The following is a 13,813-nucleotide window of genomic DNA, read 5'->3' on the forward strand; positions in this document are numbered from 1 at the left end:
TTCTCGTGAAAGTCTTAGCGCGTGATTAGATAAGCTGCACCACGACGCGTGCAGGTCACCTTGACGTAGCTACCATTGACAAGCTCTACTTAAACCGCACAACTTGATCCACAATTGCAGGATGGTAATGATATTTGAAGAATACAGTCATCTGCACTATGTTTAAACCAAGGTGCTATCTGCGTCAAATTCACTTCCAGGAAAGAAGTCGTAATCCTGGTAAGAGATGTCTACACCCTATCAACCACCTGCGATACTCGTCAAACACGACTGAAGGCGTTATGAAATCTTCTTCGAGACATGTAAAAGTATGCATGGTTTCTTTCCACGAGTTATCACTCGGTAGCTGTAGTTTACTCACGTTTGTAGCCTACGGATACCAAAATAAATGCCACAGAGAAAACACCAACCAAAAAGAAGACACAATCGGAATTAGATAAAGAGCTAGAGCTGAAGATGAAGGGTCTCGCAGGTGATGGTGGCGAGGCTGGCGTCGAACTGGAGGATGGCCAGCCAGTCTCCATGAAACGTAGCGTGCGCAACAATATGTTCAGATACATTTGAACTATGTAAGCCATCCGGAAAGCCGACACGTCTGTCCGCCACGTGTTATTCACGACGCTCCTGTTCAAAAGGAAGAGCCTAGCCTCAATTGTAATTATTCAATGACGGACGCTCATCGAGTCGACCAAGCGCAAGTATCAGTGTATATGAGCGTAGAAGAGTTTGATCAAAGAACTGAGAGCTAGTATTGGGGTATCAATAAGAGAAGATATTTAAAACGGGCCGCAAATCACGATCAATATCACAACTCCAACACCTCCTCCTCGGAGAGACCTTGCTGCTCTCGCGTTGATGGACCATCAAAGTCAGCCGCTCTTGCAATTTCTGCGTTCTCCATCCGGAACGCCAGTTCCGCTGCGCCATTCGCAGCCAAAAGAGCACTGTCAATTCCGTCATTTGCCTCCAAAAGCGACGACGCATCGAAGTGGAGTGAGCGCCACAATGCTCTCTTTATCAATCCGTGGTATTCACATCTATGGGCGTGGTCACCCAATAAGATAATCTTGCTTGGTATGATTCTGAGTGGAGTGACCACATCGTTGATAACAGACTCGATTTGGGCCAATTGCTCGGTTCTCACGCTCTGGTCGATGGCGAGGCTCCACCATCCGAGATTTGGTTCCGTGATATACACATTGGGTCGCATGCGGTTCAAGGCCTGCATTGGATGTAGCACGGCGCTGAATGAAGAGTTGTCGAAGTTGAGGAATAACACATGCTCCAACTGCATTGTCGATTCTTCTTTCTTACATTCCGAAATGTTATGGAATGACGCGCAGAGCCCATGGCCCATGCCGGCATATGCTCCGGTTGTCTCGTAGTATGGTGAGATTCCATTTGGTGATGACCAGACGAGTCCCGCGTATCTGAGCGCATCGCGCAGGTCGTCTTCCTCCATGACTGCCAATACCGGCATAACAGGATAAACGTATTTAACCTCTTGCCTGAGCTTGGCTTCAACCACATTCTTGACGTCGCTGAGGAGTGTAGCAAATCGCTTCACGGCTACTGTCGCTGCTCGCCCTTGGGCTTTATTCGCAAATCTTTGCGCGTCCTCCATCGTGCAAAGGATCGCCTGAGACTCAGACTCACTTCTCCTAGTTAGCGCACTGAATGGGTGTTCGGGGTGGAGATGCCTACCAATTCCGCCTAAGGGAAAAGTCTGACCAGAAGGCCATTTGATCGACATATTGTGCGTTTCCTTTGACCTAAGCAAATGTCAGTGTTGTTGGATCTGCGAAGAGGAAGGACGATCGTACCCTTGCCAAGGTCTCAATCGTGCCATTTTTGTGCCGAAGAGTGGCGATGGCATATGATGAAGTCAAGTGAAGTCCTATCGCGGGAGCGATTCCAGTCTTTCCTGGTTTCAAGACATCTTGATGATCGGATAGCACAGGAACGAAAGCACTGGTGAAAGGTAATACTGCAGTTGCTGCGAAAAGTCTCATGATTGGTGTTGTTGTAGAAAAAGAGTGAAAGAGCAATGCAGATTACGACAAGACGAGTAGTTATAAAGGAAAGAAAGAAAACGTTGTCTCGTAACTCCAGGATCAATCCCTTCTTCCTTATAACTACGATGAGGCACGAAAGTCCGACGTGCTGTGCCCCTCCAGTACCGCCCTCGAGTTTATATACGACAGGGGCTCTGCGTTTCCAGGCGCCTAATGCCAGTATGTTGGCGGCGCAAGGGGTGAAACCGACCAATGCCATCTCTGCCAAGACAAGACACGGATGTTTCGGTGTACATATATTGTCCGCAATACCTACATCCATGGGAACCTCTTTGATCGATTTCAACTGGTACCTTTGCAATTGGCTCTTTTCGCAAATCAGACGCATCTCTTTGAACTATTCAGTTTGGAACATATGAACGTCAAAGACTACGCCGCATGCAACAATGCAAAATGAGATAGGTCTACAGCTGATGCTGCCCCAGCGTGTCTGAGTCTTACGCTACTAGATACGAGTAAAAATAAACACTTGGCAGGATGAGAACTCAGTGCGGACACCGATCAGATCCTGATATGGGAATTTGTCGCTAAAGAGTGGTCTTACGAGTAGGCGGCGTTCGTTGCGCGACCTCTGACACTACCTCCAAATTCAACCTGCCTGCCTGCCCCTTGAGGCTCATCGATGGCCAATCTGCACGTCTACAGTCATGATCAATAATGGTCGCGTCTTTGTCCAGAAAAGAAAGACAGCAAGTAATACTGCGTGGCTAGCAGATCATTTCCCACAGCGATTTGAGTGTAGCGGAATTAAATACTTTTAACAGATGCTGACATTTCTTACTCATGGCCCTGAAATTATGCCGATTACTTATGCTACATTGGTGAACAGCATTTCTATCTCTTCTCCACATCTCTACGTTTCACCGTGTCGTTCTCGAATTCAAGCCCAGCATTCAGCCTTACAGCGCCATAAACACTGCTGCTGTCAAGCTTTCGGCCTCGTTCCACGCCATACTCCCGGGCTTTCTCCATCGCTCGCATACTCAATTCGCCAACCTCCAAAGTCATGTCGTTATCCCGAGCAATACCCAAGCCGTGCCCGACATCTTTTATCCCGAGATCTAGATCTGAATAAGGGCCTTCGCCCTGCGCGGGAAAGTATACGCCTTGGGTCATTCGTTTACTCACTCCACCAGCATACGCACCAAAGTTCTGCTCGATCAACGACTCCAGCACCGAAGTAGAAAGCCCCGATTTCTCTGCTAATGTGTGCGCCTCTGAAACTAGATACATCATCCCAGCTGTCAAAAAGTTCGATGTGGTTTTCAAGAGAAGTGCCTTTGATGGATCGGTCCCAACACGGATGACTGAGCGTGCCAGCACACCTTGGAGATAGGGAGTGATGGCCTCAACGGCTGAGTCTTGTCCAGCAACAGCCACAAGGAGTTGACCAGCCTCGGCCACAGGTTTCGCGCCGAATACAGGTGCTGCGACGTAGGAATGATCTGCTGAAAGAACCTGTTCTGATAGTGAGGCCGATGTATCGGGATGTACTGTGGTGGTGTCGACAATGATTTTGGGCGATGTTAAGTCGCTAGCAAGAATGTCATTGATAACGCTCTTCGCGACTTCGTCATTGCTGACCTACAGAGCATTGTTAGACTCGAACGGTAACGGGATTGATGACCAGGTAATACCGAAATGAAGATAATATCGCATTCATTTGTCAATTTCGCAATTGAATCCCCTGGTACACCGCCGATTTCCTTCAGTGCCTCACCTCGTGATATAGTTCGATTGAAGTATCTTAGAGGAGCGGCTTCATTCTCATTCAAGTGTTTTTGAATGTTCGTGGCCATTGCGAGGCCCATCGATCCGAGACCTATCCATCCGAGACGTGAAGCATTCTGTGCCGACATATTTACGATATTGAATGAAATACAATTGGCGTAATTTGATCTTTAAAATGTATATGAACAGTTGACAACGAAATGAATCATCTCTTCACTACATGCAGGCTCACCCATCAGCGCTAAATCAAGCGGGACTAGGCTGAGTGAGGAAATAGCGGATAGTAACGGAATCAATCAATAAATAAATTCGCTTCCTACGCCAAGTATTGTTGTATAAGTTTAGAATGCGTCTCTTCTTTTATATGAATTGAAAGACTACGTCTGAGATATGCTACTTGAGAACGAAGGTGCGAAGATTACCATCAATGCGTATTGTCCCACAAACTCCGAACTGTTACTCCAGATATCCACTCTCCTTGCGTCGAATCACTCTTTATAGTGTATCCAACCTTCTTAACTTCCCCAGCCAGAAGCCAGAAAGCATTTGCTTCGAAGTTCAATGTAACACCTGCCGGATGGTCAAGCCAAACCCACGCAGCAACACCTTTTGAAGCCTGGATAATAAATTGGGAGGTGCCGGAGTCGTGGCTTAACTCAAGACCTGGATCGACCATGTATGCACTGCGAAGTCGCGCTGGATGGAACCAATTCGTGTGCTTGAAGGTCTGAGGCTCGTTGTGGTTTGGTAAAGTACCTTGTGCGGTGACATCCATTCTGAGAATGGCCTTCGACGGCGAATGCCCTCCTAGCATGCGAGAGACATTTCCATTGAAGACCATGGTACCATTGATTGCATTTACCTCGACAGTGCTGGGATAGGATAGTTGGATATACAGTGGTGTGCCGGACCAGTCGTACCAATTCAGTGCAACCGATGCGGAGATGGTAGACCATAAGTCAGAAATCACCCAGACCTCCAGTTCTTTATCGTCCGGCCAATAGAAAGGAGCAATTATCACAGGCTGATAGGCTTCTTTTGCAACGTAGTGTAAGGCTTTCCATCTACCATCGTATTCGATGCCTGCCCATGTCGGTGCTTGCCATTGATCCTCGAGTTGCCAGTATAGGGAGCCCAGATTCCTTTCTTCGAGGGCACTCCCTCGTCTGTAGTATTGTATTTGCGATCTATAGTAATCGGCCTGGAAGATCTGAGAGGTATGGCACCATGCAGAAAAGTTTGCAAGTTGATCTTGCTTATCAGGAATTGGATACCAGTTCTTTATGGCTTGAGCCATCTCTTGGATGCCTTTTCGTCCATTAGTAGGGTCCTTTTTGGGCCCGCCCACAGGATAGTGATGGTTTCTTAGGGCTATCGTTTCGGATTCGAAGAAGATATCAGTCGAATCAACCGCTTGTTGCCAGGTCTGTACCGAAGGCATCGAGTGATACCCAAATTCGTTGGCGAATCGTCCTACCGGATATGTATCATAATTAAAAGCATCGGCCGAGTTGTAATGGTAGTGGTCTATTGTGTTAGCGCGGGTAATAGCTCATCTTTTGCATATGCTCACCAGTATCGCCATAAATTTCATCCTTTGTCATGTTGTAGTATCTCTCAGTGATCGGCTGTGGACGAGAGAAGTCAAGTTTAAGCCATCCGTTCGTCGTGCTTGAAGGGGAGTATGATATACTTCGTGAGTTGCCGAAAAGAACTGGTACTATAGTGTCCAGGAAGAGCGTTTCATACTCGGCGAGGTACCGTTCATACTTTTCTGGAGCCGCCATCTTGACAGCTCGTAGCTCAAGGTTCTCGAGTTCATTCCCTCCAGCCCAAAACGCTAAGGATGGGTGATGGTTGACTCGTCGTACCTGATATCTAACCTCTTCTCGCACGTTGTCTAGAAATTCCTTGTCCACTGGGTACAGGGCATCTCCAAACTCGAACTCAGACCAAAGTAGGATGCCCATCTCGTCAGCCAGGTCGAACATGAAATCTGGTGAGTAGGCGCCGGACGACCACACACGAAGCATGTTTTGGTTCCCATCTACGACGCTTTCGAACAGCTGGCGAATTCGCTTTTCGGTTACAGTTGGCCAGAATGGATCTGGAGGGATGAAATCTGGGAACGGTCAGTCCTTACAATTATCTAGCAGTATATGCTCTTCGCGATGTACAATATAAATGAGGTATTAAGCTCCCGTGGTCCCGACTTACTAGAGCCCTTAGCATAGAATTCGTGGCCGTTCACCTCAAAGTGCCAATTGTTTCCAGGTGCGATACCTAGACTAAGTTGCTCTCTACTGATCGGCAGCTCGTTGAGGACGATTGTTCGAAATCCTACTCTTTTGATGACTGTTGCTAACTGCGACTCTTGCGAATCTATAATGTTGATCGTCATGTTATAGAGCTTTTGAGGACCAAGGCCGACTGGCCACCATAATTCTACAGCATCTTTAGAAACCGAAGCACTGCCGTTGATTGTTGTACTATCCACAGTGACATTGAACAAAGGCCCGCTCACCACCTTTATCCCATTTGCATCCGTAATGTCGAATCTTAGAGCTGTGTCGCTAGATAGCCCTACATCGGTCCCTAGGTAGTCTATACTAACCTTGACGACCCAATCGTTTGATTGATTCGGCGGGATCAGGTTCCATTGATCCACACGATGAACGTCAATGAGAGTGTTTCGAACATAAAGGTCCTTGTCATTTAGTTGAACAATGTACGCTGGTTGCCACGGTCCAGCTGGGGCGAAGGCCGGACCCCAATCCCATCCAAAATCGTTCTGCTCTTTACGAATGAAATGGCGATTTGGCAGTTCAAACAACCCTTGAACGCCCCCGGGCCATGCTACGGACGTTATGAGTGAAGCCCAAGACGAATTTGATTAACTTACTTTCTTGACCCGGTAGGCTGGCAATGGCATTAGCGATATTGGGGGCACTTCCAAAATTCAAACTCAATACTGGTTCTTTACAGGTGGCTAGTATCGTGCTGACATCAAAGTTGTACTGCCGGAATTGATTGTTCGTTGACGCGACGTGCTTTCCACAGAACTCAACGCTCGTAAATGTATCAAGGCCGTTGAATACAAGCCATGTCGCATCGGCGCTTGGATCTCTATGGCTCATCAGCAGAAGCTTTGGAGTCTAAGGTATCAGCTTACAAATTCGGGATACCGGTTGAAGTGTAAGTCCAGTTGGCTTCTGCAACCCAACGCAGGTTGAAGTCATTCAAACCGTAGAGAGGATCCTCAATTATCTGTTCACTGATTAGCAGACTTTGTTATCACAATCATTTCAGCATACCCACCCCTGCTGCACGTAAATCGAGATGAGCCTGGGATGGAAAGCCTGCTGGCACAGAGATATTGCTATAGTTAGGACTGGTCAATGTCCAGGAGATCGAGCCCAGGTCAAGGACTCCGAGGGACATTGCGCTAGGCACTGCTGATGCTGCCAACACAGCTTGCCAGCTCCTTCGAGCCATGAGAACGATTGGAGCTGGGGCCTCAAGACCAACGAAAAACTGGCTGCAAGTCCATATTATGGACACCGCAATGGTTGTTCCAAAGCACAGCTTTTGAGACATTTGCGCACAAGGTCTGTACTACGTACTTCCCTCGAGAATTCCGATGCAGGAATAGAGCATTCCTTGCGCGGTAAAAGGGGGCTTGAGCGGCGCTATCCCTAGGAGCCCTTCCTCATGAAGGAAGTAATGTCTATAAGTTGAGTGATTATTGCATACATATCATTCCGTAGAAGGCTGCGTTTGATGATAGAAGTGTGGAGTAGTGGGGTAATGCGGGCGAGTGATCTACATCATGATCCGGCTAGTCTGTCTGGGACGTCGATATATTCTGCCACATTACACAAGCAAACGTCTTGAACGCAATGGTGTATAAGTCATTAAGCAAGAATAAGGAGTCCTTCATAGTTTTGTGGGCTAAAACTATGTCTTAGCAGTCTGTTCACTTTGACCATCCCATTGACCATCAGTAACACAATTCGGTTCGTCGTATGCTTCCAGTGACCAGCGCATGGGCATTGTTCAGTTTGGTATGCCTCTCTCAGGTAGGATCAGTCCCTCCAGGTTTTGATCCTTCTTCATTAGAATTCGGCCACCTCTTAGTAACCACTTTTGCCTTTCACAATACCGAAACATGGGCCACCCTTTTCAAACATTTTCCGAAGGTCTGTTGCTATCGCATCGGGGCGCTCCCATGCAGCGAAATGGCCGCCTCTCTCATTGACACTTTCATAAACGACCGGACCTTCAGAGTTATTAGCCCAACTTCGAATCATAATCAGAAAACCTATAACCATCACACTCACCCAAAGTGTGTCCCCAAAGTCGAGGCACAACGCTTAACTCCTTGGGAAAATGCGCCAACCCCAATTTCACTCTGCCCACCCACTCCGTAGCTCTATTGCGATCTGGTATCTTTTCTGTCGGATTGTGCATTGCCTCGTAGTAGATTCGAACGTGTGCATTGGGACCCGCGGTACTAAACCAGTAGATACTTATCCAAGTCAAGATCTCCTCGTCAGTCCAGGGATAATCATCTGTCCAATCGTGTAATTTCTCATATATCCACGCGAGTAAAGCTACAGGAGAGTCCGCGAAGGCATATGCCAGTGTCTGTGGTTTTGTAGTCTGGAGCTGGCGGTACGCCTGCCCTTCTTCCAGAAACCACTGGCTACGCTCGATCCCCTGCTTTTCGCGTTCGGTGTACGGCGTCACAGAGTGTTGAAGCGCGAGGGCGGGGTGTGAAGTAAACGATGGCGGACTCGCGCGGATCATGTTGATATGCGATGCTAAACATGACTCTGGATACAAGATTCCTATAGCTCGAGTGATCCAGAAGCCCCAGTCGCCGCCCTGTGTGACGTAGTTGTCATAGCCCAAGGAGTGCATCAAGTTGTTGCATGTTTCCGCATACTGACTTAAGGCAAATCCAGGTTTCGTAACACGTTCACTGAATCCAAAGTTTGGAAGTGATGGAGCTACAACGTGAAAAGCTGGTCCTCCATCCTTGCCCTCTAGAAGAGGTAGTATCTTTGTGACCTCGATGAAAGAGCCAGGCCCTGTAACCGTCAGTCTTTTTGTATCTCATATTCCATGTCTAGGCAACATATGCAAGAGTACAACAAACTACTTACACCCATGAACAAACAGCAACGGCACCGCGCCATCAACCTCACTCCTCCGATGCACAAAATGCAGATCGATCTCCCCAAACCCACTCACATCCACCTTCGTCCTAAAGTTCGGCAATTCGTTCAACTTGGTCTCTGCTTTCCGCCAGTCAAAGCTGTCCTTCCAGTACGTTGCCAGGCGTTTGATATCTGATAAAGGCGCCCCGTAAGCCCATTGGTCGGCAGCATCTAGTTCGTCGGGGAAGTCTGCGGCTGCGAGTTTCTGGTGGAGGTGCTTTATTTGGGATTTTGGAACGTTGATTTTGTATGGTGTTGGATCAGACATTTTTTGATGCTAGGAGAAAGGTCCAGGTATGTTGGACAGGTGAAATTTGTAATTGTAACTTTTATTTATTGCATGTCATGAAGAGATGTTCGTGGAAATTGATCTAATGTTGCTTTTTAGGGTAGGATTATGAATCTTTGGAGTGGTAGTTTACCCCTCACGTAGACTAATCATAAGCACATGGACACGCCCTTCGACGACATGAAGATATAAGTTGACGTCATTCCCATCACGCAATGTTCGATGCGCGGCAATACGCGGAATACTGTCGCCAAATTATCTCAGCGTTGAAGAAGTTGATATCAAATGTCAAGGAAAGACTATCTTGTTAGGGCGTAATGATGTTCTGTTGCCTTTCGCGACTTTGATGTGGTTTGGCATGGCGGTTGACTGCACAAATGTATGTCTTTCACACTTCTAAGGTCTAATCATCAAATAATAGTCTGATACTTCCAGACTTTTCAGGATGGTCATTGAATACAGATTATCCACTATTTCCCGCAATCAATACAAGGGGAAAAGATTCCAGTTACACCAAATCTAAAGCACGGCAGCTATGCCCTCCAAGCTTGCCAACCAGCAGATATCGCGGATCCAGAAACATTCCCGCAACGCCAATTAGTTTCCATGATAGCACCCAATACTTATATAAATACAAAATTGTCGAATCCAAGTATGTCCCAACCTGTGGATACAAAATCAACTGTTTTCTGCTCATTTTATTGATCGTCAATGGTCCAGAAACGGTCCTCTACTGTGTACCATTCCCACTGACAGGCGTGAACCGAAATCTGTCTGGCGTAGGCGATTGCTTTTTAGTTGGAGGGCTCAAATTCTGTGGCTTCGCGCTTGGAGAAAGTGCCTTTATTGGAGGTAGGACTGGCGTTACGGACATGTTGTGGCTGGAGATTGGACGAGCACCGTCATGCTTTTCCGGAGCAGGAATAGGGGCAGGGAGCATTTGTGCAGGCTGCTGTGATGGCGATGGTGCAATATGTAGGGGCGCAGGAGCCGGCGAAGACATGTGAGCGGGCGGTGGCGGTGAACTATTCTTTGTGGGCGAGAAGGAAGGACGTTGGGCGGAGCTCGGTGGGAAAGAGGAATGGGGACTGTTCATGAAGTTGTAAGTGTTCGGGATGCCGTTTGTTGGCCGTGGCGAAGGTGCGGGAGAATTTTTGATAGGCGATTGATATGTGGTTGCCGGCCCTGCTGAAGAAGCTGGCCGGTTGAAACTGTTTCCAAGAGGAGTGTGGTGCAATGACTGTGCCGTACTCCATGGATTACCGTTTGGCAAGGGGAAAGACCTATTCGCAAACGGACTCGAAGGTTTGTGCGGTGGTGGAGACGACGCGATCGCACCATTGCTTACAGCGTATCCGTTGCTAGGTTGATGGGCGGAGACAGGTCGAAATGCTGCTGGGGATGGACTGTCTAATGGACGTTTAGAAGGCGACCCATATGCGGCCTCTGATCTCTCGATGCCAGGAGGGCCGAGTGCTTGACCACGAGGGGAAAGGCTAGGGCCACTGAATAAGGGCTGCGCGATCTGTGTCGGAATCGGCGAGGTCTGTGTCGGTGGAATTCTAACAGGCTCTGAGTTTTGACCAAGATTTTTCGAAGGGGTGCCATTGAACACGGCCGTACGATTGGCGCTGGGTGAGTTAGAGTTTAAGCGTAACTTCAGCGGTGGTAATTTGGGCTGTTTGGCCTCTTCTTCCTTTCGTTTGCAGTTTTTACAAACGAAGTGGAAGTCATCGCTGGCTGCCCTCTTCTCAGATATCCCATGGCACTTGCTGTGTTGCCAGACATTGCACCTCTCGCACTCGATACTATGAGTACCATCATCCTACCATATGTCAGTAGCTGAACAGGGCCCTGCATTCGTCGTACGTACATATTTATCTCCACCTGCACCGCAGACTTCGCAGTCGAAGAACCACTCCTCGTCCTTAAGTCTCTGAAGCTCCTCAAGCTCTTTCTGACGGCGCCTCATCTCTTTCACAAGATGTCTCTCGGACATGCGTCCTTCACTAGCTTCATCGCCTAGTTTCTCGCTATCTTCTTTCATTTTGCGTAGCTCTTCTTCATGCAGTATGCGCTTCGCTTCGCGTTCACGTATGCGCTGTTCCCTTGTGAGCCTTCGGGAAATACTCTCCTATAAGATGTTAGCTAGTCCCTCATGGCATGGAGGTGTCAACGCGTACTTCTTCTCGCAATCTCTCTTTCTCCTGTTCTGCCTTTGCCATTGCCAAGTCGGCCAACCGCTTTCGCTCCGCTTCTTCCTCTTCCTCTTGTTGCTTCATTTTCTCCTGCTTGCCTGCCAGTCTACTTGAGCGCTTCGCGGTTGCTAATTTGAGTTCCACTTCACGCTCTTTAGCCCTCCGAGCCTCCTGTCGTGCGCGTTCTTCTTCCAATTCTTCTAGCACAGGTATGACATCATTTTGTAAGCTCTGGTACAGGTCTTTCTCGTCTGGATCTTTGCTCTTGCGTATCCCGTTCATGTAGTTGCGATAGTCCTCCAGCGTGATGCACAGACATTCCCATTTAGCACCTCCGAGACCATCGTCTTCTGCCGGTGTTTCCTCCTTTTTCTCTTCTTCTTCCTCCACCTCTTCCTCTTCCTCCTCATCTGTGATCAACCCATCCGACTCATTGTTTGCTGCCTTCAGCCGTTTGCTGACTCGCGTAGATCTTGTGGGTCGCGGTCTGGGTTTCGCTTTCTTAGGCTTCGCTTTTGTTTTAGTCGGAGGTGGTGGTGGTGGTGGTGGTGGGGCATCAGTGCATCTATAGAGGCGATTGTCGTCAAGCACATACAACGTGCGACCTTGCGCATCCCATCCTTGGGGCTCAATGCGCTAGTGAATGTGTTAGCTGTAAATCACGGTGCTGAGTTTGGCGACTCGTACCCATCCTGTTTGCTCTCTTTCATCAATGAAAAGCCTCTCTCGTATCGTATTCGGGTTGTTGAGTGTCCAGACTGATAGTTGTTGAAGCACGCGGATCCTTGTGAAAACATCCAAGTCGTTGAATTTCTTGGGCTCTTCCTCATCACCGAAGGGATTTAGGTGAGGCGCTTTGGCAAGATATTGGCGTCGCGTATAATCATTGAATATCTCTGGTCTGTGCTAAATGTCAGTGTCCACTTCTGCTAACCAAGGATATATGCCATACGTGAGCCCTTTGAATGACGACACATGTTTCAGTAGCGCAAGTCCGATCGCGGGCAGCCTTTCCGATGGTTCGGGCCTGAGGCATTCGTGTTCGAGGACCTAAAGGATGTTCAGTACTTCTTCTATTGTGCGTACGGGTAGCGCATGACCAGGTCGCATTGGCGCAAAACGGAGCCTTACTTCGATGTCAAAGTCTTTGTCGATTTTGAGCACATCGCCGAATAGGTGTATGTATTGTGCTAGGTTCGCGAACTGCCACATGTTCCGAAGCCTCTCCAGTAATGTAGATGTAGGTTCTGCGGATGGCTCCTCCGCTTCCATCTCCGCCCGTCCTCGCTTTCTTGAGACCATAGCGCGCGAGCGTGCCGGCGACGGCAACAGTGACGGCGACGCGTTTGGAACTTAGAGGAGTGATTGGTATATAGTGAATAAGGTTGAGAAGAATAATGGAAGTGTACGGGATCAAAGAGGCCCGTAACCTCCGAGTGGATTCTGGCTGTGAGGTACGTTTGGTGATGGGGAGACTTATGGACGTATGCGATGACCGCAGTGAAGTCAAGTCGCGTAGAGGAATGAATTTGGTCTGGGTCGCGCTAGAAGCGGCTATACCGTTTACGGATGTAATCTTGTAAGTATTCCTAACCCGATTTAAGACATACCACTCCTATCTCTCCCGCGGCTACGACATGTTGACGATGATACCTGAATGATAATACATTCTGGAATTGGCTGCAAGGAAAACTTGCATTTGCAATTGCCTGGCATATCCCTATCTTTGCTCAAACGACCACTTGTGTCCTTTGTCAACTTGTTTAGACGCAAACGTTCTTCTTCTCAAGGAGAACAGTTATTTCTTGCAAACATCGTAGCAATCGCCATTCTTTCATCGATCTACTGTGGGGTTCATGGCCCTGAGATAATTACTAGCGTCCATAGATTCTGCTCCACGTGAGTAATGTGGTGATGAAGTGATCGGTTCGCAGTCGGACATCTCAATAGGCCGTCTCGCTGAAGCAAAAGGGAAGTTACTTTGATGAGACAGGTATTAGCATGATATACATGCCCAACCTGTCCAATAGAAATGGCGCGTATCAACGTTGTAAAGGGAACAGCGGCAGTGGAAGTTTCAGCGACTCCTGATGTAAGTCATTTGCGCAAGCGCGTATAAAGGGACCAAGTTCCAGTATGACTCGTCACATGTGTCGAGTTACTATAGATAATAGGAGCCTTCTGAGTTTCATACTCCGAGCCGAAACCATGATGCTAACGGCTTCTGGCTTACCTACAAATGTACATAGATTGCACAGGCTTCGACAGATCAGACTCATCAAAATACCGGAATGCGGC

The 13,813-nt window shown here is 48.1% G+C and overlaps 6 protein-coding genes across 6 annotated transcripts; 1 reads left to right on the forward strand and 5 right to left on the reverse strand.

The window, feature by feature from the left end:
* The first annotated feature begins 82 nt into the window (after positions 1–82).
* BU24DRAFT_104599 (uncharacterized protein) lies at positions 83–685 on the forward strand. The gene is made up of 2 exons (XM_033520736.1): positions 83–308; positions 370–685. The coding sequence occupies exons 1-2, from the start codon at positions 159–161 to the stop codon at positions 562–564; spliced, it is 345 nt and encodes a 114-aa protein (XP_033387096.1). The 5' UTR covers positions 83–158; the 3' UTR covers positions 565–685.
* Positions 686–749: 64 nt separating this feature from the next.
* BU24DRAFT_418307 (uncharacterized protein) lies at positions 750–2,157 on the reverse strand. The gene is made up of 3 exons (XM_033526949.1): positions 1,824–2,157; positions 1,705–1,772; positions 750–1,655 (listed from the first exon to the last, which is right to left on the reverse strand). Exons 1-3 carry the CDS (start codon positions 2,010–2,012, stop codon positions 806–808), a joined length of 1,107 nt encoding a protein of 368 aa, XP_033387097.1. The 5' UTR covers positions 2,013–2,157; the 3' UTR covers positions 750–805.
* A 682-nt stretch (positions 2,158–2,839) lies between these two features.
* BU24DRAFT_385430 (NAD(P)-binding protein) lies at positions 2,840–3,982 on the reverse strand. Its single transcript, XM_033524878.1, has 2 exons — positions 3,713–3,982; positions 2,840–3,659 (listed from the first exon to the last, which is right to left on the reverse strand). Exons 1-2 carry the CDS (start codon positions 3,932–3,934, stop codon positions 2,910–2,912), a joined length of 972 nt encoding a protein of 323 aa, XP_033387098.1. The 5' UTR covers positions 3,935–3,982; the 3' UTR covers positions 2,840–2,909.
* A 248-nt stretch (positions 3,983–4,230) lies between these two features.
* BU24DRAFT_341276 (glycoside hydrolase family 2 protein) lies at positions 4,231–7,301 on the reverse strand (the record flags this gene model as incomplete). Its single annotated transcript, XM_033523266.1, has 6 exons — positions 4,231–5,333; positions 5,380–5,928; positions 6,024–6,662; positions 6,709–6,932; positions 6,979–7,073; positions 7,125–7,301. The coding sequence occupies 6 exons, from the start codon at positions 7,299–7,301 to the stop codon at positions 4,231–4,233; spliced, it is 2,787 nt and encodes a 928-aa protein (XP_033387099.1).
* Positions 7,302–7,737: 436 nt separating this feature from the next.
* Positions 7,738–9,425, reverse strand: BU24DRAFT_447396 (alpha/beta-hydrolase). Its single transcript, XM_033530819.1, has 3 exons — positions 8,975–9,425; positions 8,147–8,899; positions 7,738–8,085 (listed from the first exon to the last, which is right to left on the reverse strand). The coding sequence occupies exons 1-3, from the start codon at positions 9,294–9,296 to the stop codon at positions 7,940–7,942; spliced, it is 1,221 nt and encodes a 406-aa protein (XP_033387100.1). The 5' UTR covers positions 9,297–9,425; the 3' UTR covers positions 7,738–7,939.
* Positions 9,426–9,728: 303 nt separating this feature from the next.
* Positions 9,729–13,006, reverse strand: BU24DRAFT_418311 (uncharacterized protein). Its single transcript, XM_033526950.1, has 6 exons — positions 12,647–13,006; positions 12,468–12,565; positions 12,203–12,416; positions 11,501–12,151; positions 11,191–11,451; positions 9,729–11,142 (listed from the first exon to the last, which is right to left on the reverse strand). The coding sequence occupies exons 1-6, from the start codon at positions 12,785–12,787 to the stop codon at positions 10,048–10,050; spliced, it is 2,460 nt and encodes an 819-aa protein (XP_033387101.1). The 5' UTR covers positions 12,788–13,006; the 3' UTR covers positions 9,729–10,047.
* Between the last annotated feature and the right edge of the window lie 807 nt (positions 13,007–13,813).

The sequence above is a fragment of the Aaosphaeria arxii genome, assembly GCF_010015735.1.
Source record: "Aaosphaeria arxii CBS 175.79 unplaced genomic scaffold BU24scaffold_2, whole genome shotgun sequence".
In the NCBI taxonomy this organism is placed as follows: Eukaryota; Fungi; Ascomycota; class Dothideomycetes; order Pleosporales; genus Aaosphaeria; species Aaosphaeria arxii.